The 26,584-nt window shown below is 41.3% G+C and overlaps 1 protein-coding gene across 2 annotated transcripts in view; it reads left to right on the top strand.

Moving 5' to 3' along the window:
* The window catches only part of LOC120398179 (highly reducing polyketide synthase cm3B-like), a 62,068-nt gene that overhangs the window by 25,252 nt on the left and 10,232 nt on the right, over positions 1-26,584 (top strand). The window contains exons 2-3 of one of the 2 annotated variants that reach the window (XM_039525316.1): positions 11,620-11,697; positions 25,834-25,987. In XM_039525316.1, coding sequence (XP_039381250.1) covers positions 11,640-11,697; positions 25,834-25,987 — 212 coding nt within the window. In that variant the 5' untranslated portion in view covers positions 11,620-11,639. Of the gene's footprint in view, positions 1-11,619; positions 11,698-22,023; positions 22,057-25,833; positions 25,988-26,584 lie in introns of those variants that run through there. The other variant, XM_039525317.1, reaches the window with a different exon arrangement.

Genomic DNA, 26,584 nt, shown 5'->3' with positions numbered 1-26,584 from the left:
TTGTGCATTTGCAAATTGAGCCACAATCTCTTCTCTGGTTCTTAATTTGAAATGTTCTCTTTTTATAGCATTATTAAGGTCTCTCAGATCTAACCATATGTGTAGTTGGCAATATTTTTCTCCACTGTGGCTAGGGAGCTAATCCATTCCATTGCCCTCTCAATTTTTTGTGTGTCTTGCATTACTTCCATCCTTGTGAGCTCAGCAGTGACTTTATCACAGAATGCAAATGGCACATTTCTACATGGATGGACAATTGGAGGGACTTGCTTGTTTATCTGGATAATGTGTGACATTTCACTCCATATTCTTTATGAAAATATACTTATGATATGAATATGACATAACTGAGATATACTTTATGCAAGATGGGTCTTGTAAGGTATCATTGGAAAGGTTATGATTTACTGAATGTGATTATCCAATTCATATGCCTGTATCATTCTGTATCTAAAGTTCGAAATATGGACTATGTAACAGTTACAACTGGGTGTGTATTGGGAAGACACCCACCAGACCAGGCCATCAGATTTGGTGAGCTATCAGGAAGGAACAACAAAACCATGAAGATACTAATCTCTCTCCCTCCATAGAGGCGTCCTGGCATGTAACTGTGACACTACTAGGTCAGATGGTCTTGTCACTTGATACTAAACATTACCTGGGTCTTCCTGTAACTTTCCAAGGGAAGAGGGGTGTGTGTGTGTGTGTGTGTGTGTGTGTGTGTGTGTGAAGTTTGGGAAACAAAGGCTTCCCACCTTATGTAAATCCTATTTAAGGGTGGGGAGGAAGGCAAAAGGGTCTCCTCCTCTCCATGGCCTGTCTGCCCATGAAGAAAGACTGCAAAAGCCACCTGAAGGAAAGGCAGGGGGAACTCCACACTGAGATGGGTCCAGTCTGAAAAGGAATATAACTGGAACGCTAAACCACAGAAACTTTGCAACCTGCCTGCAACAATATCTAGGGTGAGAAATATTATTTGTAACCAATTTCTTTAGTGAATCTAGCTTAGTTTGCGTGTTTGGTTTCATTTGCTTAGTAATCTGCTTTGTTCTGTTTATTACCCCTTTTAACACTTCAAATCTGCCTTTTATAGTTCATAAAATTTGTTTTGTTTATTATTAAACTCCAGTTTCTGTAATTTCTAACTGGGGCGGGGGCAAAAAGTGTGCACATCTCTCTCCACATTGAGTAATGGGGCAAATTTCATAAAACCTTTGGGTTAGTACCCCTTAAAAGGAGTGCTTAAAAGGAGTGAGCACCAGAGTGCTGGAGCAAGTCCCTTAAACTGAGTCTTCCCAGAGCTGATCTGCAGCTGGGTGTGACCCTGTCTGTGTGTGTGTGTTAGAGGAGGCTTCAATAGCCTGGCTCAGCAAGACAGGTTAAAGGGGGCCCATGCTGGCAGAACAGGTAAACTCAGTGGTATCTCAGCACATCAGGTGACACCCCAAAGGGTCCAAACCTGTCACAGTATGTTCACTCTGCAAGTAACTCAATCCTTGAAACAGATCATTGTATTCCTGAATGAGTGCCTCATAGCCAGGTTCAGTATGATCTTGTAATGCGAGCACCCATTTTACTAGACTGAGTTTTTCACAGACAGCCAGGCATAAAATTGGTATCACCTCCTTTGGCACTATGGGAATGGGAGCCTGTACATGGTGTTTTTAGGGTTGACACTAGCAATGCATCTCCCCTTCACTGCTCTATTTATTCCAGAATAACCAGTTCCTTTTATTTTTGTTGGTTCCAGTTTTAGTCTTATTTTCAGTCTCTCATAATCTTGATCAGACAGAATATTAACCTGAGCTCCAATGTCCAGTTTGAGTGGAATGCTTGTTTTACTCACTTTCACAGGCAGTGTCCAGTCCCTCTCATCAGGTTTGCTCAATCCCAGCATGTCTATGCAAAACTCTTCAACCAGGCTGTCTTCAGCTGAATGCACTTGACTTTTCAGCATTTAGGATCTGCAGCATTTTGCAAAATGATTAATTTTCTCAAATTTATGCCAGTTTCCTAAATGCAAAACACTTGTTTGGGCCATGCTGTGATCCACATCTTCCACATAACTGTCTGTACCCAGTCTCCCCTCTAGCAGTGGTTTTCATAGCGAGTACTCCACTTTTTGATTTGACCTTTTCTGGCTGTATTTTTTGTACTTAGTACATGGAGAACCCTTTCTGGTGAATTCAGCTCTTTGGCTTATGCTTTCACAGTTTCTGCTGCCCTGCATATCTGGAGAGCTATTTCTAAACAGAAATCTCCTTCATGGAGCAGTCTCAGGGTATATCTACACTACGGGATTATTCCGATTTTACAGAAACTGTTTTTTTAAAACAGATTGTATAAAGTCGAGTGCACGTGGCCACACTAAGCACATTAATTCGGCGGTGTGCGTCCATGTACCGAGGCTAGTGTTGATTTCTGGAGCATTGCACTACCCCATAGTTCCCGCAGTCTCCTCCGCCCATTGGAATTCTGGGTTGAGATCCCAATGCATGATGGGGCAAAAACAGTGTCGCAGGTGATTCTGGGTAAATGTCTTCACTCAATCCTTCCTCCGTGAAAGCAACAGCAGACAATCATTTAGCACCCTTTTTCCCTGGATTGCCCTGGCAGACGCCATAGCATGGCAACCATGGAGCCCGTTTAGCCTTTTTTCACTGTCACCGTATGTGTACTGGATGCTACTGACAGACGCGGTACTGCAGTGCTACACAGCAGCATTCATTTGCCTTTGCAAGGTAGCAGAGACGGTTACCAGCCCTATTGCACCGTCTCTGGCTTTGGAAATTGGCGATGACGGTTACCAGTCCTTTTGTACCGTCTGCTGCTGTCATGGGTGCTCCTGGCTGGCCTCACTGAGGTCGACCGGGGGCGCATGGACAAAAATGGGAATGACTCCCCAGGTCATTCCCTTCTTTATGTTTTGTCTAAAAATAGTCAGTCCTGCCTAGAATATGGGGCAAGTCTACTAGAGGGGGAGGGATAGCGATAGCTCAGTGGTTTGAGCATTGGCTTGCTAAACCGAGGGTTGTGAGTTCAATCCTTGAGGGGACCACTTAAGGATTTGGGGCAAAAATTGGTCCTGCTAGTGAAGGTAGGGGGCTGGACTCAATGACCTTTTGAGGTCCCTTCCAGTTCTAGGAGATTGGTATGTCTCCAATTATTACCTTTTAGAGAACCAGAGAGCACAGCCACTCTGGGTCAGAGCCCCAGATATCCCACAGAAATGATGAGCTGCAGGGGGTGCACCTGCAACAACCCCACCCATTGTTTCCCTCCTCCCACACCCCTCCTGGGCTACCATGGCAGTATCCCCCCATTTGTGTGATGAAATAATAAAGAATGCAGGAATAAGAAACACTGACTTTTTAGTGAGATAAAATGAAGGGGAGGCAGCCTCCAGCTGCTATGATAGTTCAGGCAGTACAGAATCTTCATTAGACATGAAAGTGGGGGGGGAGGAGCTCAGCCTCCAGCTGCTATGATGAGGACGGTTACCAAGCCTATTGCACCGTCTGCCTCTCCAGGAGACAAAGCTTAAAGAAGGAAATGACCGGGAGTCATTCCCATTTTTGCCCAGGAGCCCCCGGCCGACCTCACCAAAGCCAGCCAGAAGCACTCATGGGATGATGATGACGGTTTTCAAGCCTTTTGCACCATCTGCCATCAAGAAAGGAAGGGGAGGGGATGCTGCTGTTCAGCGCCGCAGCACCACGTCTACCAGCAGCATGCAGTAGACATACGGTGACACTGAAAAAAGGCGAAAAACGATTTTTTTCCCTTTTCTTTCACGGGGGGGAGAGGGGTAAATTGACGACATATACCCTGAACCACCTGGGACAATGTTTTTGACCCTTCAGGCATTGGGAGCTCAGCCAAGAATGCAAATGCTTTTCGGAGACTGCGGGGACTGTCAGATAGCTGGAGTCCTCAGTCCCCCTCTCCTTCCCTCCATGAGCGTCCATTTGATTCTTTGGCTTTCCGTTACGCTTGTCACGCAGCACTGTGTTGACTCCCTGCTGTGGCCTCTGTCTATCATAGCCTGGAGATTTTTTCAAATGCTTTGTCATTTCGTCTTCTGTAACGGAGCGCTGATAGAACAGATTTGTCTCCCCATACAGCGATCAGATCCAGTATCTCCCGTACAGTCCATGCTGATCAGCGCTCCACGCTGGGCAAACAGGAAATGAAATTCAAAAGTTCGCAGGGCTTTTCCTGTCTACCTGGCCAGTGCATCTGAGTTCAGATTGCTGTCCAGAATGGTCACAATGGTGCACTGTGGGATAGTGCCTGGAGGCCAATACCGTTGAATTGCGACCACACTAACCCTAATCCGACATGGCAATACCGATTTCAGCGCTACGCCCCTTGTCGGGGAGGAGTACAGATATCGGTATTAAGAGCCCTTTATATTGAAATAAAGGGCTTCGTTGTGTGGACGGGTGCAGGGTTAATTCGGTTTAACGCTGCTAAATTCGGTATAAACGCGTAGTGTAGACCAGGCCTCATTCTTAACATATTGTCTTTAATGCCACAAATGATTCTCTTTCTGACCAGAGACTCTGTTAACTTACCAAAATCACAGGTTTTACCGAGTCTTCTTAATTCTGTGAAATATTGCTCTGTGGTATCATCAGTTTTAAGCATGCAAAGTAAAAAAATTGTCTCTCTCAAAGATCTCATTCCTTTTTGGCATACAATATTCTTCCGATTTAGTCAGTATATTAATTAACTTCATGCTTTCACCTTCTTCAAACTTAGTTGTTATAAATATCCAATGTGTCCTCCACAACAACATGCAAAAAGATTGATGATTTCACTTTATCATTTTTCTCCTCTGCCCCTACGTCTGCTAAATACAATTCAAATCACCGTTGGAATCTTTTCCAGTTCTTTGCAACATTGCCTGATAATTGCAGACTGGGTGGGGATTGCAACACATCCATTTCTGGCTTTTGTTCCTTCTTAAGATAATCAAGTGACTATTGTGCTCATAAAATACATACAAGAGGCTTTGTTTTTCTCTGTTTGCTGCTCCACATGCTCCCCTTTGCTCTGTTATCAGTTTCAAACACAGGAGTCAATCTCAAAATTACTGCAGTCTCTTCCTCATTCAGCACTTCTGACATCACGTAATAATCTTGGGATTCATTTAACAACAAACCAGTGAATGAGAAAGGACTCAAACTTTTATTAAAAATAAGCTAAAGAGCTTCTGTGGTGGTCTGCTGTGCAAAGCTACACTGTGTTCTCCACCCCTGCTTCCAGGGTATGTCTCAAAATTCATATATTGATAGTATTGTCCTTATGAGGGAGCCCCTCCAAATTATAATCTTGCACAATTATCTCTCTACAAAAGATAGGAGAGGGAGACAGACTAAGTTAGTCTAAACAGAAAGGACTGTTAAGATCATGCCTGGTACACAAAAGAGTGTGGGGACAGAAATTATAAACCTAAATTGGTGTGTCAGAAATTAGGCCTAGTTGATGGACAAAATAAAGAGCAGAAGAGCTATTATTGAGGTTCTTATAGACTTTTGGGGCAAAACTGGCTAGCAGCTGCATGATAACAACTGCTGGCTGGGAGATGGACCAGAAGAAGCAAGCTTCACCATCATGACTGCCATTCCCGTTCTCTCCTGGGAACATGGGATCCACCATAACAGTTAGGACGTTGCTGTCCTGATAGCGAAAAAAATCCTGACCAGTCTCAGCCAGAGAGTGGGACCTAGATGATACCATCACCTCCACTGGCTCCAGCTGAATCCCTAACACCACCTGGAATGTGAAACTTTGTTGCCCTCCAATCTATGTATCCTTATCCTTCTCCCACTCATTTCCTTTCTTTTCTATCCCTCTTCTTTTGCCATCTGTTTAAAAGAGTCTGTGGCTTAGCCAGCCAAGACTGTATATTTTGCAACATTTCTGTGAGCTTGTACCCAAAGAGGCAGCTAAAAGCAATGCCCTAAATAGTCCAATGCTCGTACAGTAACACTGTGTCCCATGCCTGTGTCTTTCCAGCAGGGAGGTTGTAAGGAAAAGTCAACATCAGAGACAGAAGCTATAGTTTACTTTTCTTTTCTCTCCTGCTTGTGTGTGTTTGCCTTCTAGGGCCTGGTCTACACTGTGGGGGTGGGGGGTGTCTAAGTTACGCAACTTCAGCTACGTGAATAACATAGCTGAAGTCAACATACTTAGACCTACTCACTGCAGTGTCTTCACTGTGGTCAGTCGACTGCTACCACTCCTCGTTGACACTGCCTGCGCCTCATGTGGCGGTGGAGTACAGGAATTGACGGGAGAGTGCTCGGGGGTCAATTTATCACGTCTAGTCTAGACACGATAAATCGACCCCCGCTGGACCGATCACTGCTCACTGAATTTCAACAGCAGCTCCAGCCCATTCCAATGAACTGTTTCTGTGTTCCACAAAAAGGACAATTATTACCCTCTAAGAGACTCTGAAACAGGGTTTTTTCCTTCTAAAAGTCTCTCTGCAGCTAAAGGAAAAGTGAACTAGGGGTGTTGTTAAAATGAAAGTCCTACTTAATACTTTATATTTCAAAGGCTTTAGCTAATTTTCTTTTTTTCTGTAAGGTTTAATAAAATGTTAAAGATGTTTAATGGCGTGTTTGCCATGGTACTAAGCCGAGGTCTCTATACCTGGAACCCCGAAACTTATTTAATGTTGTACAGTGACAGGGTCATGTTAACACCTTTGAGTCTTTGGGCCCATTTATTCCACTAAAATTAATACAACAGAGGTGACCAACACATGTTTGAGTGCTATCAAAATACAGTTCAGACATGGGCACAATCATTGTGTGGTAGAGAAGTTAAATACAGTGCCTGAAAAATGCTATTTTTTGTTGTTGTTGCCATTTTGAATTTCCTCTCTGTGTCAAAAATTGAATGATTTAGATAAGTTGCAGAAACAATCTCTTATGGTTAAATCTTATACCACTGAAGTCCAGTGAGAGCAGGATCAGGCCCTTAGTTGTTATCACTGTAGCTCTCATCTGTCTGATTTAAATGTCCTACTACCTGGAATATTCATTAGCCATTAATCATGATCCCTTTTAGTATTTATGTGAACATAAACAGATAAGACCATGATAAACACAGTAAAAATTTAGCCCTAAACAAATATAATCATAGCACATAGATAGCACTGTAATAGATATCACCATCAGTTTATGCCTAGTTTATGTGCGCCTTTGTCCCTGGGCCGCTTCCCCTTTGGCCCCTTTGCACTGGCTAGACCCTTCTCTCAGGGCCTGCAGCCTGGCAGGTAGCGGGCTGGAGTTCCCTTCTGCTTCCCCCGAGCCTGCCCAGCACTGCACTGTCCTGTCTCAGGTGCTGGTCTCCTCACTCAGGAGACAGACCTTCCTCTCTGAAGGTCTGGGAGAGACTGCCTGCTGCTAGTCTGGGCAGCCTTTATATATGGCCCAGCTGAGCCCTGATTGGCTGTCTCCTATCACAGCCCTGATTGGCTCTCAGTAAGCCCTTCCCTGATTGGCTGCCATCTGCGCAGGTGCACTGGCCTGCTGCAGCCCACACTCTTAGCCCACATATAAAAAATTGTTTAAACTTCAGTCAGGATCAGTGACTAAGCCAGTTATTCATTTGATTTCTCTTCTTTAAAGGATGTTAACATTTCTTCACCCCACTTTATTGAAGTTAATTGAATTTCATAGAAATGTAGGGATGGAAGGCACCTTGAGAGGTCCAGTCTTCCATGCTACAGAAGTGGTGAGAATACTAAGATCATCCCTGACATGTGTTCATCTAACATAGTCTTAAAAAACCCCTTTGGTGATGGGGATTCCATAACCTTCCTTGGTAACCTATTCCAGTGGTTAACTATGCTTATAGTTAGTAAGTTTTTCCTAATACACATGCCTTCCTGCACCTTAAGCAAATTACTTCTTGTGCAACCCAGGAGGATATAAAGAACAATGGCTCACTGTCCTCTTTATAACAGGCTTTAACATAATTGAAGACTGTTATCAGGTTCCTCTCAGTCTTTTTTTTTTCTTAAGACTAAACATGCCCAATTCTTTCAACCTTTCCTCCTAAGTCATGTTTGAGGAATCTGAAACTCCTCAAAAGACTATATGATAGCTTTAAACAAAATCAGGATTTAGCACCATTCAGAAGGAATGAAACAAGGTAAGAACAACATAGCTCCTTAAAGAAAGAAATATGCCATATAGTTTGAAATATGTTATGTTTGATTGTAAGGCTGTTATTTTTCCATCACAATTGTTTATATACTACTTAGGTTTTACTTTAACAACAATAATCAGTTATAGTATCTTTTTGCTAGTGTATATGCCTGTTTATCCAGCTTTAGCTTAAAAATGATATAACTCAACTGGATCAAAAATTTGAGGCCTGATTTTTATAGAATAGTCTATAAGCCAAAACATTTATCGCTTTGTGATTGTCGAGTTTTGTGGGAGTGTATTTCCAGGCTTCATGGGGGCGAGAGGTTCAATTTTTCTAAGAATTTGAAGAAAACAATTTTTTAAAGACACAAATAAAAACAGACTTTTACTTCTAGAAGGCCAGATTCTGATAACCTTCCTCAAGTTTGGGTAGCATCTTTATACCACTGTAGTCAATGGATCTATATGTGGATTAAGATACTATTCAGCATGAGTTAATATATCAGACTATGACCCCCAAATGAGCTATAGTTTGCGAAACATCAGCTTTGAAATTTGGAGAAAATAAACACTGGAAACTAACTGTAAACCACTGAGGCGGATCTAAAACATTAAGGCCCAGAGTCTGAGCACAGTTACAAGAGTGTCAGTTTGGACTAACTCCATTGCAGTCAGTGAAGTTAATCTGGATCTGACCCCAGGAGTTTGAATGTCATCATTACTTAATATTTTTACTAAAAATCCAATTTTAACAGTTAAAACAAATTTACTTTTCTGGACAGATTTTTAAAATCTGCTCCCAGCAGCTCTCATTGAAAATATGACTACTAATACAAGCACTAAAAAGGGTAAGTTTTCTACGGAATAGGGCAAATTCAACAAAGCCATCAAAAGGCAGTGTAAAGTATTCTTATGAGCATCAGCCCAACTGATTGCATCCAAAGACAAAGTCATATCAGCAGAAAGTAGGTAATGCTTCCTCCTCTACTTTCTGGTGTGCTTACACTGAACTGGAATAAAGACAACGTCAATATTTGCCCACGCATTATGGGGCATGTACCAGTGGATGCTTCTGAAGGGAAGTGTTGAATGCTCATTCTTTCCTGTTTCCCTGGGCATGTCCACTTTTTAGCCAGCACCACCCACTTTTGCAGGAATAATTGCCCTTTATTGACTCCAGCATGAATGGAGTTACCACCTGTTATGGTGCATGCTCACCACTGAAGCACCCCTTCACATCAGTGTGTAATGTTGCTGGGAGCAATGTTACTGCACTGTTGCTGCTGTTGTACACTTGGTGAAGATGCTCTATGCTGACAGGAGAACACTTGCCCGTCAGCATAATTACTCCACCTCTGTGAGAGGTATGGCAGCTATGTTGGTGGGAGAACATGTCCTGCTGACATCGCAGTGCTGTGGACAGCACTTAGGTCGCTGTAACTTGCGTTGCTCAGGGGGGTGATTTTTTCAACCCCCTGAGTGACATAAATTAGATCAACTTAAATGATAGCATAGACCTGCCCTCAGAAGCAACTAATTAACATTGATCTCAGGCAAGATAGTAGAGTTGCTGATATGGTACTTGATCAATAAAGAATTATAGGAAGGTAATACAATTAATGCCAATCAACATGGGTTTATGGGGAAAAAATCCTGTCAGACTAACTTGATATCTTTTTTGATGAGACTACACATTTGGTTGATAAAGATAATGGTGTTGCTGTAAAATACTTAGACTTATGTAAGGTATTTGACCTGGAACCACATGACATTTTGATTAAAAAACTAGAATGATATACAATTAACACGGCACACATAAAACAGATTAAAAACTGGCTAACTGACAGGTCTCAAAATATAATTGTAAATGGGAACTCATCATTAAGCAGGTGTGTTTCTAGTGGCATCCTGCAGGGGATCAGTTTTTGGCCCTACGCAATTTAATATTTTCATCAATGACGTGGAAGAAAACATAAGATCATCACTGATAAAGTTTGCAGTGACACAAAAATTGGGGGAGTGGTAAATGATTATGTGGATAGGTCACTGATAAAAAGGATTCTGGATCACTGGCAATCTGGGCACAAGCAAATATGCATTTCGTACAGCTAAATGTATATGTATACATATAAGAACGAAGTATATATGCCATACTTACAGAATCGGGGATTCTATGCTGGGAAGCAGACTCTGAAAAATATCTGGGGGAGAGGGGAGTGGATAAACATCTGAACATGAACTCCAAGTGCCTAAACTATGGCAAAAAGGGCTAATGTGATCTGTAGATACATAAATAGGGAAATCTTGAGTAGGAGTAGAGAGTCTATTTTACCTCTGTATTTGCCATTGGTGCAACCACTGCTGGAATTCTGCATCCAGTTCTGGTGTCCACAATTCAAGAAGGTTGTGGATAAATTGGAGAATATTCAGAGAAGATCTGTGAGAATGATTAAAGAATTGGAAAACATGCCTTATAGTACTAGACCAGGGGTCGGCAACCTACGGCACGCATGCCAAACACGGCACGCGAGCTGATTTTGAGTGACACGCAGCTGCCTGCCGCGGTCCCAGCCCCACTCAGCCCCCCCACTCACCGCTCTCCCCTGCGGGGGCAGGAGGCAGCATAACTTGATCCAATGGCTGGAAGTTGAAGCTAGACAAATTCAGACTGGCAATAAGGCATACATTTTTAACAGTGAGAGTAATTAACCAGTGGAACAATTAACTAAGGGTCGTGTTGGTCATTAGTAATTTTGAAGTCAATATTGGATGTTTTTCTAAAAGATATGCTTTAGGAATTATTTTGGGGAAGTTCTGTGGCCTGTGTTACACAAGAGGTCAGAGTAGATGATCACAGTGGTCCCTTTTGGCCTCTGAATCTGTTAATTATGGCACAGATGCCATAGGTGTAACTAATTGGCTATTAACACCTTACTAGCCTGTGATAGGGTTTCACTATGTCACATGACCTCTTTGTAATTTGTCATAACATGATTGGGTTGCTAACACTTTGGAGGATGGGATTAGCATTTAAAGTCACCTTGACGGTCTGAAATCAACAAGATGAAAATTCAAAAAAGATAAGTGCAAAGTATTACACTTGGGAAGAAAAAACTCAAATGCACAACTACAAAATGGGGAATAACTGGCTAGGCAGTAGTACTGCTGAAAAGGATCTGAGGGTTATAATGGCTCACTCATTGAATATGAGTTGACAGTGTCATGAAGTTCAAAAAAGGCTAATATCAAAAAGGCTGAGATAGTAGCAATCTGGTCACTATTTAGGATAGATTTACACAGAGTTTAAATTTACATAGAGTGCTCGAGATTAATTTTATCTGGATGTGTGTGCTTGTCGAAAGTTCACCTTCTGTAAGAATTTTTTAAATTAGACATACATACTTTCATTTGAATTATGTGACATCTAAAGTGTATTTTGCAGCTCCAGAAAAAACTGAAAAAATGATGGCGACTGGGGATGAAATTGCCATAGTGGGGATAGGATGCAATTTTCCTGGAGGTAAGTTTTGGATAAATACAAATCACCATATAGACAGAGTATCAAAGAGTGCTATCATTCAATCATTTGTTTTACTATATGATAAGAGATCTATAGGAAGTTTGTGCTACTGTGCAATATGTAGTAATGTCATAGGGAAGAGACTGCATCATTAGCTCTTTCATTTATGGGTTCAAACTACAAAATAAAGATCTGGGATTAGATTTGGAACACTTCATATGTTTTAAAATTCAGAGAAGACATTTAGAAGTTAATACGCTAAGTGTCACTGCTCCAGGAAGTAGTGGGACTGATTGATTGTGTCACTGCTTATGACAAAGAAAGGGCTTGATCCAAAGCCCACTGACGTTATTAGCAATCCTCTGATTGACTATATTTGGCTTTGGTTAGGCCCAAAGCATTAACCTCTGTGACTACACATTCCTCTCTGTGCTCCTGGCTTAGCGGGACCCAATTTTTGCTAATTGCTTCTTCACATAGGACCATGTGAGGCGGTTTTTCATTGCTTGGAGATTTAGAGCAAAGCTAACCCAAAATGTTATTTAAGAACAGCTTGTAAAAATCATGAAGTATTTAACATGACTGTCACCAGTTCACATAAGAGAGCCAAGGTGGGTGGGGTAACATATTTTATTGGACCACTTTTGTTGGTGAGAGATTCAAGTTTTCAAGTTCGGAGCTCTTCTTCAGGAGTGTCACAGCTAAATACAAGGAGAAACCAATTGTTTAGCATAAGTAGTTAACACATATTTTAAGGGACCATTCAAGGTGCAGCGAGCAGTTAACACCTCTTTAGTCATAGGGCTTGTATTTAGCTATGGCACTCTGGTTATGTCTACCAGATGTAGACAATGTAATCCTAGGGTTAACATACCTGGGTTTGTTAACCTAGAGTCTGAGGCTTTACACTCATTTGTAACCCCAGGTTAGGAATTATTGAACCCTAGGTCCCAACCTGGGGCTCCAACATCTACACTGCATTATGGAGGCCTGAGTCCAACCACTCATAGCCCAGATTTCCTAGCAACCTGCCAAAATGTGTCCATTCTAGCTTTTGTTCATAGTGCAGTGTGGGAAAACTTGACTGTCCACCAAAATTGACTGTCCAGAGGACAAGACAGTCAACTTGTGGGACTGTGAAATATTTTTGGTGGACTCACAGAGCACAAGTCCAGTCGAGCTATATCTATACTGCAAAGCAATAGAGCTTGAACCTTAGGTCCCAGCTTAACTCAGGCTCAGACTGTCCACTCTCAGGGAATCCTGGGACCCCAGGTCAGCAAAATTTGCATGTAGATGGAAGGGGGAGTTAGGCTTGAGCCTAAGTTCAAACCTGGGCTTACATTACAGTGTAGACATACCTTCTGAGTTCATGTCCCAGACCTGAAGAAGTGTTCTGTGAAAGCTTGTCTCTCTTGCCAACAGAAGTTGGTCCAATAAAATACATTATCTCACCCACTTTATCTTTTAATATCCTGGGACGAACACAGCTGCAATAATACTGCATACAACAGTTCACATGGACTAATAGGTGGGTTCATTTCTAGGCTACAGGCCATATTGAGGCCTGGGGTAAGCAGGTTTTACATGTGCTAGTGATCTCTTGGCGTTCAAGGATGATTTTCTTCCAATAAAACGATAGCCAGTTATTGCTGGTGCATCTACAGGTGACTAATGAGACCTATCCAGGATCCATAGACCTTGCCACAGCTGGGGCAGACATTTCCCAATGGAAGGGGTGGATCTGGATTGTTAAATTGGGCTGCAGAACATTCCTTCCTCCTTTCCTGTTTCTCTGTTTCCAGTGGTCTCTGTTGGATCTCAAATACTGGCATCCTTGCCACAAAGTCCTTTGGCATTTTGGTCAATCAAGGGCTTGGGTTTCCCATGAGTTTATGTCTATATTGGACTTCTTCATGTTGGCTTTGAGGGTTTCTTTGAAGTGCTTTTTTTGCCTTCCCCTTGATCGTTGGCCATGGCTCAGTTGTGAGAATATAATCTGCTTCGGGAGTCGACTTTCTAGCTTTCAAAGAACATGACCGGCAATTTCAACCCCATTAAGATCCATTCTTTACCCTTGGTCTACATTTTGCCTCAAGTTGCTAAATGAAAAGAATGTGGTGGTGTCGTTCTGTTGCTTTTATAGGAACAGAAATACTCCTGAAAATCTGAGATCCGTGTGGACTACTAGACAAGGTCATGCAGCAGTAATCAAGAAGTATGTGTCAGCTTTCAGATAACGTGGCTATTTTATCACATATTATCAGGGCTTGACATTATTCTCTCTCATATACAAACTCTTCTGGTAACTTGAGATGTGGCAGAACTTTATGGACTACACCAGATTTACGTGCATGCATACATTTTAAAAACAGGATTTTCTTTTTAAAACACCAGTTATCTTTTTGGTGGTATTATTATTATTATTTATTATTACCCATAGATCCTTCCTCAAGTAGCTCTGGGTTGTATTTCCCATATGGCACATGCAAACTAATCATTCTCCCTTCAAAGGGCAAGCATTGGTGCATACCATTATGGGACCCTGAATTATAACCACAGACACAACAATTAGACACTGGATAAACAAACATACATAACCCATGCCAAAGAATCAGGCTTAAAAATCTGGTTTTGGAAAGCAAAAAGCATTGGGCCAAATTTTACAGTGATTGAGATTGCACGCTGGTGTAAATTGGGAAAAAATGTGTCCCTTTTATTATAGAGTCATGCAAATAAAAAGCATCAGATTTTTTCCAATATCTTGTCTTTCACATTCACATATCAACTGCTGCCTGATCCATCTGCTGCTGGAATCCCATTGACTTCAGTGGGAGCTGAATAGGGCCTTTGATGAGTAGGAAGCTTTCTTTCCAAGATACAATGCCAACAAATTAATGCTTTCCCCCAAAATTGAACAAACATTCTGAAAATTAATATTTATTATTTTATTATTTGTATTGTGGTAGCACCTAGAGGCCCAAGCCCTATTGGGGCCCTTTTGCGCTAGCACCATACATGCATATAGTGACTTGAGGATCCCTTCCCCAAAGAGTTTACAATCTAAGGATTGTCTACATAGCAAGTTACTGTGCAGCTGTACTCCAGAAGTTTCACTGCACTCTTGCAGTCTCTACATCAGACATTACCACGTGACAAACTGGTGTGCTGTCGATTTATATTCTACATAAGAACATAAGAACAGCCATACCGGGTCAGACCAAAGGTCCATCTAGCCCAGTATCCTGTCTACTGACATTGGCCAATGCCAGGTGCCCCAGAGAGAGTGAACCTAACAGGCAATGATCAAGTGATCTCTCTCCTGCCATCCATCTCCATCCTCTGTCATAGTGTTATAGTCCTAGCCTTCACAACCTCCTCAGGTAAGGAGTTCCACAAGTTGACTGTGTGCTGCGCGAAGAAGAACTTCCTTTTATTTGTTTTAAACCTGCTGCCTATTGGTGACCCCTAGTTCTTGTATTATGAGAATAAGTAAATAACTTTTCCTTATCCACTTTCTCCACATCACTCATGATTTTATATACCTCTATCATATCCCGCCTTAGTCTCCTCTTTTCCAAGCTGAAAAGTCCTGGCCTCTTTAATCTTTCCTCATATGGGACCCTCTCCAAACCCCTAATCATTTTAGTTGCCCTTTTCTGAACCTTTTCTAATGCCAGTATATCTTTTCTGAGATGAGGAGAACACATGGGTACGCAGTATTCGAGATGTGGGCATACCATTGATTTATATAAGGACAATAATATATTCTCAGTCTTATTCTCTATCCCCTTTTTAATGATTCCTAACATCCTGTTTGCTTTTTTGACTGCCTCTGCACACTGCGTGGACATCTTCAGAGAACTATCCACGATGACGCCAAGATCTTTTTCCTGATTAGTTGTAGCTAAATTAGCCTCCATCATATTGTATGTATAGTTGGGGTTATTTTTTCCAATGTGCATTACTTTACATTTATCCACATTAAATTTCATTTGCCATTTTGTTGCCCAATCACTTAGTTTTGTGAGATCTTTTTGAAGTTCTTCACAGTCTGCTTTGGTCTTAACTATCTTGAGCAGTTTAGTATCATCTGCAAACTTTGCCACCTCACTGTTTACCCCTTTCTCCAGATCATTTATGAATAAGTTGAATAGGATTGTTCCAAGGACTGACCCTTGGGGAACACCACTAGTTACCTCTCTCCATTCTGAGAATTTACCATTAATTCCTACCCTTTGTTCCCTGTCTTTTAACCAGTCCTCAATCCATGAAAGGACCTTCCCTTTTATCCCATGACAGCTTAATTTACATAACAGCCTTTGGTGAGGGACCTTGTCAAAGGCTTTCTGGAAATCTAAATACACTATGTCCACCGGATCCCCCTTGTCCACATGTTTGTTGACCCCTTCAAAGAACTCTAATAGATTAGTAAGACACGATTTCCCTTTACAGAAACCATGTTGACTATTGCTCAACAGTTTGTTTTTCTATGTGTCTGACAATTTTATTCTTAACTATTGTTTCGACTAATTTGCCCAGTACTGACATTAGACTTACCGGTCTGTAATTGCCGCGATCACCTCTAGAGCCCTTTTAAAATATTGGCGTTACATTAGCTAATTTCCAGTCATTGGGTACAGAAGCCAATTTAAAGGACAGGTTACAAACCTTAATTAATAGTTCCGCAATTTCATATTTGAATTCTTTCAGAACTCTTGGGTGAATGCCATCTGGTCCCGGTGACTTGTTAATGTTGAGTTTATCAATTAATTCCAAAACCTCCTCTAGTGACACTTCAGTCTGTGACAGTTCCTCAGATTTGTCACCTACAAAAGCTGGCTCAGGTTTGGGAATCTCCCTAACATCCTCAGCTGTGTAGACTGAAGCAATGACTTTATTGTCTTTAAACGCTCCTTTTGTATCTCGATCATCAAGGGGCCCCACTGGTTGTTTAGCAGGCTTCCTGCTTCTGGCTTGCATTGCAGTAACTTGCCATATAGACAAGCCCTAAGTAAATTCCTTGTATCTCTATTTCCTTTCTTGATTTTATATATATATATATTAGGGCTGTCAAGAGATTAAAAATGTCACAATTAATTGCACGATTAAATAAATTAATCATGATTAATGCACGATTAATCATGCTGTTAAACCATAATAGAATACCATTTATTTAAATTTTCTAGATGTTTTCTAAATTTTCAAATATATTGATTTCAATTGTAGCACAGAATACAAAGTGTACAGTGCTCACTTTATATTTATTTTTTATTACAAATATTTGCACTGTAAAAATCAAAAGAAATAGTATTTTTCAATTCCCCCATTACAAGTACTGTAGTGCAATCTCTTTATCATGAAAGTGCAACTTACAAATGTAGAATTATGTACAAAAATAACTGCATTCAAAAATAAAACAATGTAAAACTTTAGAGCCTACAAGTGTGCTCAATCCTACTTCTTGTTCAGCCAATTGTTCAGACAAACAAGCATATTCACATTTGCAGGAGATAATGCTGCCTGCTTCTTGTTTACAATGTCACCAAAAAGTCAGAACAGGCATTCGCATGGCACTGTTGTAGATATTTATGTGCAAGATGCACTAAAGATTCATATGTCCCTTCATGCTTCAACCACCATTCCAGAAGACGTGTACATGCTGTTGACAGGTTTTGCTTGATTACGATCCAAAGCAGTATGGACTGACACATGTTCATGTTCATCATCTGAGTCAGATGCCACCAGCAGATGGTTGATTTTCTTTTTTGGTGGTTCGGGTTCTGTAGTTTCTGCATCAGAGTGTTGGTCTTTTTAGATTTCTGAATTCATGTGCCACACCTCATCCCTCTCATATTTTGGAAGGCACTTCAGATTCTTAAACCTTGGGTCGAGTACTATATCTTTAGAAATTTAACATTGGTAACTTCTTTCTGTTTTGTCAACTCCGCAGTGAAAGTGTTCTTAAAATAAGACTGCTATAACATGAAATATATGGCAGAATTTGGGTAAAACAGAGCAGGCGACATACAATTCTCTCCGAAGGGGTTCAGTGACAAATTTAATTAATACATTTTTTTTAACGAGCATCAGCAGCATGGACGCATGTCCTCTGGAAGCATGAAGGGGTGTACAAATGTTTAGCATATCTGGCACATAAATACCTTGCGATGCTGCCTACAAAAATGCCAGGCGAACACCTGTTCTCACTTTCAGGTGACATTGTAAATAAAATGTGGGCAGCATTACCTACCGTAAATGTAAACAAACTTGTTTCTCTTAGTGACTGGCTGAACAAGAAGTAAGACTGAGTGGACTAGTAAGCTTTAAAGTTTTACATTGTTTTGTTTTTGAGTGCAGTTTTGTAACAAAAAAAATCTACATTTGTAAGTTGCACTTTCATGGTAAAGAGATTGCACTACAGTACTTGTATAAGGTGAATTGAAAAATACTATTTCTTTTATCAATTTTACAGTGCAAACATTTGTAATAAAAATAATATAAAGTGAGCATTTGTATTCTATGTTGTAATTGAAATCAATATATTTGAAAATGTAGAAAAACATCCAAAATATTTAATAAATTTCAGTTGGTATTCTATTGTTTAAGAGTGCGATTAAAGCTGCGATAAATCGTGATTTTTTTTTAGTTAATCGCATGAGTTAACTGCGATTAATCGACAGCCATCAAATATATATATAAATACACACATACACCCCCACACCAATTCCTGTTTCCTTATATTTTATATATAATTATACCCAAACAAACTATGTAAAAGACAATTAAAGTAGCAATGTCAAGCACTCAGCTGTTAGGAAATAAGGTTGCCCGTGCAGCCTTAATTTGGTTCCCTTGTGTGTATGCATTACAATATGGTCTTTAATTATATGATCACATACTATTTTCCCCAGACCACCCTGCCTCATTCAGTGCACAAGATGAACAAACTCACCGAATGGGTAGCTTTCTAATATTTTTATTGTCCTCATCATTCAGTGTATGACCTCGTGCACTACTTACTGCACATCACCCAAACCTGCCTTGAATGTAGAATTATTATTTTTGTCCTGGGCTTTTCTGTGATGCTCTCATAGTATCTTAGTTCTTTACAAACATGAATGAGTCATGGGAGGACACATTATCCCCATTATATTCATGGAGAAATGAGGCACAGAAATTAAAGCCAGAATGTCAAAAGTCTCAGTTAATATTGGGACACAAAATTACCCAATTTGAAATACACTGATTTTTCAGAGTACTTAGCATTTAATAGCACTTTCTATGTTCAGAGTACAGCTCCCATTGACTTCAGTTGCAGATGAGAATGCTCAGCACTTCTGCAAATTGGATCCTAGTTATCTCATCAGTGGGTAGGATTGAACTGGGGACCTCTGGAGCTTAGTGCAGGAGCCTCTACCGAATGAGCTAAAAGCCCACTAGTGCTTAGCTAAGGCTGTAGAGTGAACTAATTTTCAATCTCTCTCTCTACGTTGTCTTGATGCCACTAGATGGGACAGAACACCACACCTAGAAGGTGTGTGGGTTACTCTGTCACTTGGGATAGGCTGAGGAACTGGCTTTTGTGTTTTGCCTATGTTTGGAAGATAAAACTGTGCCTGGAAAGAGACTCTGCATGTGGCACAGTGTCCTTCCTGGGCTGGGGACAAGCTACACTGTTACACTGTGCACTGAATGAGGCAGAGGTACTATGGAAAAAATAGTATATGATCATGAAATTAAAGACCATATGGTAATACATACACACATCGGAGATACATTAAGGTTGCATAGGGAACCTTAATTCTGGCATTTCCTGATATTTTGAGTGCTTGCCTTTACAACCTTAATGTTCTTTTAATGAAGATAGGAATTTACATTTTAAAAAACACAAGTTTTTTAAAAAACACTTACAAAATGAAAAAAACAAAAATTTCATCAGGTGGAACAATCCTGACCCCCACATGGATTATCATCAGGGCAGGGATCTTAAGTTCCACAGCACAGTCCTCCACCAGTTGAGTTAATGAAGTACCTGAGAGAACTAATCTTCTAGGTGGACCTGCCACTGCAGGAGAATGAAACATACACACTTTGTCAGTGGGATCCACAGCTATTTGCTAGACAGTAAAGTAATGTTGAGACTCAGGAGTAATAGGTTCAAATTCAGCTTCCGTAGGGAGCATTTGCTAGTGATTATGGACCTTTCTCCCCCCACCCCCGCAGCCAGTCTCTCCCTGTCCTGTCCTAATCCTATACCCATAGTTTGTCATCTGTCTCCTACCCTTTTGTTATCTCCCTGGCTCCTGCATGTCACCCATCTGCTCACCTCCTGCTGTTTTTTCCCTCCTACTCCTATCCTTCAACACCTGGCTCTTGCACCCCCCTTTTCTTCTATTCTTCCTCATTTTCTGTCCCCCTCCACTCACAGCTCCAGCTGCTAAACCCCTGGCCTCTCTGCCCTGCATCTCCCTCTCCCCACCCACTTCTTATCCCTCTACATTAAAGTCAGGCTCTTTTTGTTTCTCTTTCTCCTTGCTGCCTGGGCACCAGAAGTGGGAGAATTGAGCACACAGTAAAGATAGTCTCTTTACAGGTCTTTAGCAGCAATTGCAGGAAAAGTCCTTGCCATCCTTGCATCTTGGGGAAGGAGCATGCTCAGTCGTCAGCTCTAACAAACCCCTACTGAGCATGTGCAAACTGAGATTTTTCAAAAGCTCATAACTTGGCCAAGTTTGGGCAGATTTTCAAGGGGATGGGAAAAAGTACATCCCTGACTCCAGAGAAACCCTGGTGCTGAGTTTCAAATCCTTTCTCCAAAGCATTGTGGTCAGGTGCAAGAGCTTCTCATGGAAATAGCTGTGTGATTTAATATTATTATTATGTATTTATTATTTGTATTACCATAGTACCTAGGAGCCCTAGTCATGGACCAAGATCCCATTGTGGTAGGTGCTACACAAACACAGCACAAAAAGGCAGTGCCCCAAGGAGGTTACAAACTAAGTATAAGACAACAGATGGATACAGACAGACTGATGGGGAATAGAAGGAAACAGACAGACAGTATTGTTCAGGATGTTTGACTGTGGTCTCAGCACACCAGTAGCCTGATGGACAAAACAACATGGTCAAAGTTATAAGTAACTGATAACAGTCTTCTAATGGGAAATATCACTCTAGGTTTCACTATCAGTGCAGCCCATCATTTTATTAACCCTCAACAGAAGAAAAGCACCATGCAGGAACTAAAAAGATAACCAAACCCTTCACTGATTATGCCTACACAACTGCATTTCCATCTCTGGGAAGATAAAACTCAAACTCTACCCCCAATAAACATCAAGAACAGGGATTTCCCTACACCCCCCCTACGGTGTGTGTGTGTGTGTGTGTACATCCCCCCTGAATTTCCCCAACCCCCCTACCCTGCCCCAGTTTTGTGAACTAGTTACATGCAATGTTGCCAGTTTAGTGATTGTTTGGACATTTGAATTGAAATTGAAACATTAATACACACTTTAAAAGCATATAAAGTGTATGATAAAATATGTATATCTGAAAAAGTATAATAGATTTTAAACGTAGGAACATAGACTAGCTTCCTTATACAGCTGTTGTTTTTATGACAATGTCAGTGCATTCATTTCGGTGATGTTGGCCAACCTAATTATTTCAAATTATGATTTGTAAGCAAAGTCTAAATGAGCTCTCCCTGACAGCTAGTGATGAGCTGGTGGCTGGGTGGGGAAAGGCAGTATTTACATTCACACCTAATCTACCTAGGTATCCAGCAAACAGAGCTGTGTTGCCCAAGTAATAGATTTTGGCTTGGGTTGGGTTACAGATCACTTGAATCCGGGGGGGGGGGGGGTAATGAAATGTTGTTGTTCTTATTGTATGGGTAAAGGGCAGTAGAACTGTACTTAGACTGTGCTGATTGAGGGCATCAAAAGAGAGGGTGGGGACAGGTGTTTTGCTTGATGGTCTGCCTGAGTCACAAGTTCTATTTGACCTGCTCCTCTCCACTGTTTAAAGACAGAGCTAATTAGGCTCCATAGATAGTCTCTTATTTTGTTAAGTGACCACTATAGCTGAAATCACTGTTAATCAGGTCTAAGTGCTTAGACCTGCTGTGGGACAGTGTTTTTGTGGAAGAGATGGCCCAGTCTGCACTAGCAGTGAGGTTCCCCAACTGAGAGCTCAGCTGAAATCACTGAGAACTGGGTGGAACCTCAATAGACCAACTCGCAGAGGTCACAATAGCAGGTGGCAGCAGAAGGTGATGGCGCAGGGCCATTGGCAACAGAATGATGGAGTGAACAGTGACACAATGAACAAAAGTGGCCAAAGTGAACAGTGAGTAGAATCATAGAATCATAGAATCATAGAATTCAAGATCAGAAGGGACCATTATGATCATCTAGTCTGACCTCCTGCAAGATGCAGGCCACATAAGCCAATCCACCCACTCCTTTAGCTAGCGACCCCTGCCCCATGCTTCGGAGGAAGGCGAAAAACCTCCAGGGCCACTGCCAATCTTCCCTGGAGGAAAATTCCTTCCCGACCCCAAATATGGCGGTCAGCTGAACCCCGAGCATGTGGGCAAGACTCTCCAGCCATACCCTCTGGAAAAAGGTTATATCATGTCATTGACCCATTGTACAATTTACCAGTGTGGCACTTAATTGACCTATTGACTAAGCCCGTTATCCTATCATACCATCTCCTCCATAAACTTATCTAGCTTAATCTTAAAGTCATGGAGGTCCTTCGCCCCCACTGTTTCCCTCGGTAGGCTGTTCCAGTATTGCACTCCCCTGATGGTTAGAAACCTTCGTCTAATTTCAAGCCTGAATTTCCTGACTGACAACTTGTATCCGTTTGTCCTCGTGTCCACATTAGCACTGAGCTGAAATAATTCCTCTCCTTCCCTGGTATTTATCCCTCTGATATATTTAAGGAGTGCAATCATATCTCCTCTTATCCTTCTTTTGGTTAAGGAAAACAAACCGAGCTCCTCAAGTCTCCTTTCATACGACAGACCTTCCATTCCTCGGATCATTCTAGTGGCCCTTCTTTGTACCCGTTCCAGTTTGAATTCATCCTTCTTAAACAGTAGCTGAAGGAATGAACAAGGTGCCTTCTTGCCCCCCACCTGGGAGGTGAACTCGTGAAAGCACCTCTGAACTCCGAGTCTCCACTGACCAAGGACAACACCGGTGAGTGTTAATGAGGCTGTTAAGAATGCTGGAGACACAATATATTTCATGTGAAGAAACATGCCTGTGGCATCATACTTTCTATTTAAGTAAGAGATACCACACACTACAAACTGGAGGCCAATGTTAAGTGCATTGTCACTTGTTCATCCTGAAGTTGAACACTGGTTCTGAACAAGACCAGCAAATGCTCACTATCTTTCTGCAAGAAACTCAACTGACTGGATAGAAGCATGTGGTGCAACAGTGAAAGAGTCAACAGTTAAAAAAGTGAAGAACTCTCTCACCACATTCAAAAAATTTGCATACATGGCTGATGAATGCACCGATGCAAATGGGTATCAAGTATTAAGTCACTGTGTACGTTATCCTGATGTCAATGGTAGGCCAGTAGATACATTTCTAGATGTTCAAGTTATAGAAGACACATTGGCTGCATCTGTGATAACCCATATCTTAGAAGCAGGGGCGGCTCTAGGAATTCCGCCGCCCCAAGCCGGGCGGCGCGCTGCGGGGCACGCTCTGGCAGTCGCCGGTCCCGCGGCTCCAGGGGACTTCTTGCAGACGTGCCTGCGGAGGGTCCGCTGGTCCCGCGGCTCTGGTGGACCTCCCGCAGGCATGCCTGCGGATGCTCCACCGGAGCCGCGGGACCAGCAGACCCTCCGCAGGCATTTCTGCGGGAGGTCCACCGGAGCTGTGGGACCAGTGGACCCTCCGCAGTCATGCCTGTGGGAGGTCCGCCGGAGCCGCCTGCCTCCCTCCTGGCAAAATGCCGCCCCAAGCGCGCGCTTGGCGCGCTGGGGTCTGGAGCCGGCCCTGCTTAGAAGAGTGAAATGCTTGTCAATTGGACCCCAAACAGATGGCTGCTTGTGCATTTGATGGAGCTGCAAACTTCTCTGGAAGACATGGTGAAGTACAAGCTTTGCTCAGAGAAAAGTGTAACCCTAATCTCTCCTCAACAGACTGCAGAGGCCATCTATTCCAATTAGCACTAGTATGAGCTGCAGACTCTTCAAAAGACATTAAAAAAGCTATAAAAGTAATGTCTTCATTATGATCTTTTTTCAGCAAGAGTCCAAAAAGACTGACTATCTTGGAAAATATAGATGATACACTGGGACTGAAGTTCAAATTAGTCCAACCTGGGAAAACCCTCTGGCTTTCTCATGAGTGATCCTTGGCTGTTGTCTTAAAATTACTCCAGCCGTTATTACTGGCTTTGGAAAGTATCTACCAAGATGGAATGGATCTAAGTAGTGAGACTGGTGGATTACTTTTGCTACTACGTTCAGAGAAGACTATTGCCATTCTCTCTCTTGTAAGTCTATGGTAGAAACCACTTGGGTAATTAAACCATGCCATCCAGGCATCTGCTACAACAGTAGTAGATCTTTGTCCAGCAATAGAAGCTACATTTGGATCAATCAGAGTCCTATCCATTGAAAAAGTACTGGAAGAAACAAAGACTTCAGTTCAGAAGTTGTCTAATGAAGGCATTTATATTGAATCCTTAAGAGAAGAGGACAAGAAGTGTTTGTTAAGACAACTGAAAAAGTACACAGACTTGATTCCTAAAAATCTACAACAGCGACTTCTAGATTCTACTCAATCTCTACGTAGCTTTTACAGATCCCCGTCGTATAAAACACTGACAGTTGAGTGGAGTGAGGTACTGCCAGCAATGGGGCTGCCAAGTGCTCAGGACAGAATGGAGAATTTGTAGACAGAGTGGAATATCATACGACGAATGAAGATTTGACTTCAACTTCTTTTTTATCATCACTAGTGGCTCAACCCGATCTTTATGCTAAATTTCCTGGGATTGAAAGAAGTAGGAATTCATCTCTTACTACTCCCAGTCACAACAGCTACAGTTGAGCATTCTTTTTCATCATTGAATAGAATTTTGTGTTCTGAAAGAAGTCGCCTTCTGCCTGATCACGTGAATGAACTAATGAGCATATCAACTAAAGGAATGGAAGTTCTGGACACACGAGAAGCGAGCAAAGATATACACATTGCATTCAAGAAGTTAATTAACAGAGTTGTGCAAAATTATAACAAGAAACCAAGAAGGATGTAGATGTAGTGCTTCATAGAAGTCTTGAGTACCCAACTTTAATTTGTGTGATGATTTTAAAACATCAGTTATATCTAATAAAATGGTCATGAAACATTTTTCAGTTTTTACTATGGTGCCGTACAGCTCACCTTCACCCTCACAGTCTCACCCCTCATTGGCCCTCACCCCCTCGCCCGTAAATTTTAACAGCCCCCCCTAATTTCAATTCCTGGGGAAAACACTGACAAGCACTTGTTTTCATAGAAACATACAAAGCAGGGTAACCTAGAATATGACATGTGAAACCGACCTCTGAAAAGGACAAACTCTACATTACAATGAAAGATGACAGGCCAACTTGCAACAATTTTACATGTGTGTAAACTCCACTGACTTTAAGGAAGTTACAGTTAAGTTAACACAATAGTGGCCGGGATTACATAAACTATTATGCCAGAAGCCTATTAGTTTGTGCACACTGATAAATATTGAATTGTGACCAGTTTATATCTTGTATGCATCATGGCAGACATGACTATCCCTGATGCCCTTAATGGTTTGGAAAAAAACATCCCAATGTATCTCAAAATGGAGAAAATATTAGGATTTTGTGCGAGTTGTTTTGTTTTTTTGTAAAGCATGCAGAATTTGAGGAGATACAGAAGCACCATTCATCTGCAAATCTTTAATTTCCTTATAACTTGGGAATTTTCATTTGCTTATTGTTAGTAACTTTATTTTTAAAGACAATGTAACATTTTACTTTTATAAGGTAGATCTATGAGAGTTTCAATTTCAGTATGTGCTGTTAAAAACATTTAATCTGCTTTTAAAAAAATCTTCATGCAACAGGTGAAGGAATCGACAATTTCTGGCAAGTACTGGTGGAAGGCAGAAACTGTACTGTAGAAATAACTCCAGAAAGATTCAATACCAGAGAATGGTATGATCCAGATGATAACAAACCAGGAAAAATATGCACGATGCGAGCTGCACTTATTGATGGGTAAGCCTGTTTTTGTGATCCAAAATCATTAGCCAAATTTTCCATTCCATGGGAAATTTCAACATTTCAAAATAGCTGAAATTTCAAATGTTTTTGTTTTGGAAAAATCAGTCTGTTTTCATTTGCTTTTTTCTAAACAAAACAAGGCAGTTGGCTTCCCCTGATTCTGTGGGGCACACTGGGAATACTCTGCCTGGGTTCCATCAGAACTTTATCGATATCAAACTGTGAAACATTTTTGATTTTGACAAATCAGCAAATTCCGATGAGAAAAGTATCATTGACATTTTTCTAACCAGCGCTACTGTAAAACCTAAGAATGATACATATATATATGTAATCTTATTTGTCTGGGTTAGTGGTACAGTATAACTTTAAAAAATACTTTTAATATCTTTTTTTCTTCCATTCTTTATTTCACTTCTTTATATAGTTGTGTTTTAAGAACTCCTTTCGCTATTTGGTAGCTATACTCTTGTGAAGATAAAATATTTTTGGAGGTGGTGCTTAGCATAGGGAGAAGAACAAAATTTGTACTTTTACCAGCATGATGCTTTTTAATTGAGATTTTTTTGGGGAAATATACAGACGTTTGGC

Source organism: Mauremys reevesii, linkage group 2 (assembly GCF_016161935.1).
Source record: "Mauremys reevesii isolate NIE-2019 linkage group 2, ASM1616193v1, whole genome shotgun sequence".
NCBI classification, from domain to species: Eukaryota; Metazoa; Chordata; order Testudines; family Geoemydidae; genus Mauremys; species Mauremys reevesii.
Note: the sequence above shows the minus strand (reverse complement) of the source record. Positions and strands in the feature narration are given on the sequence as shown.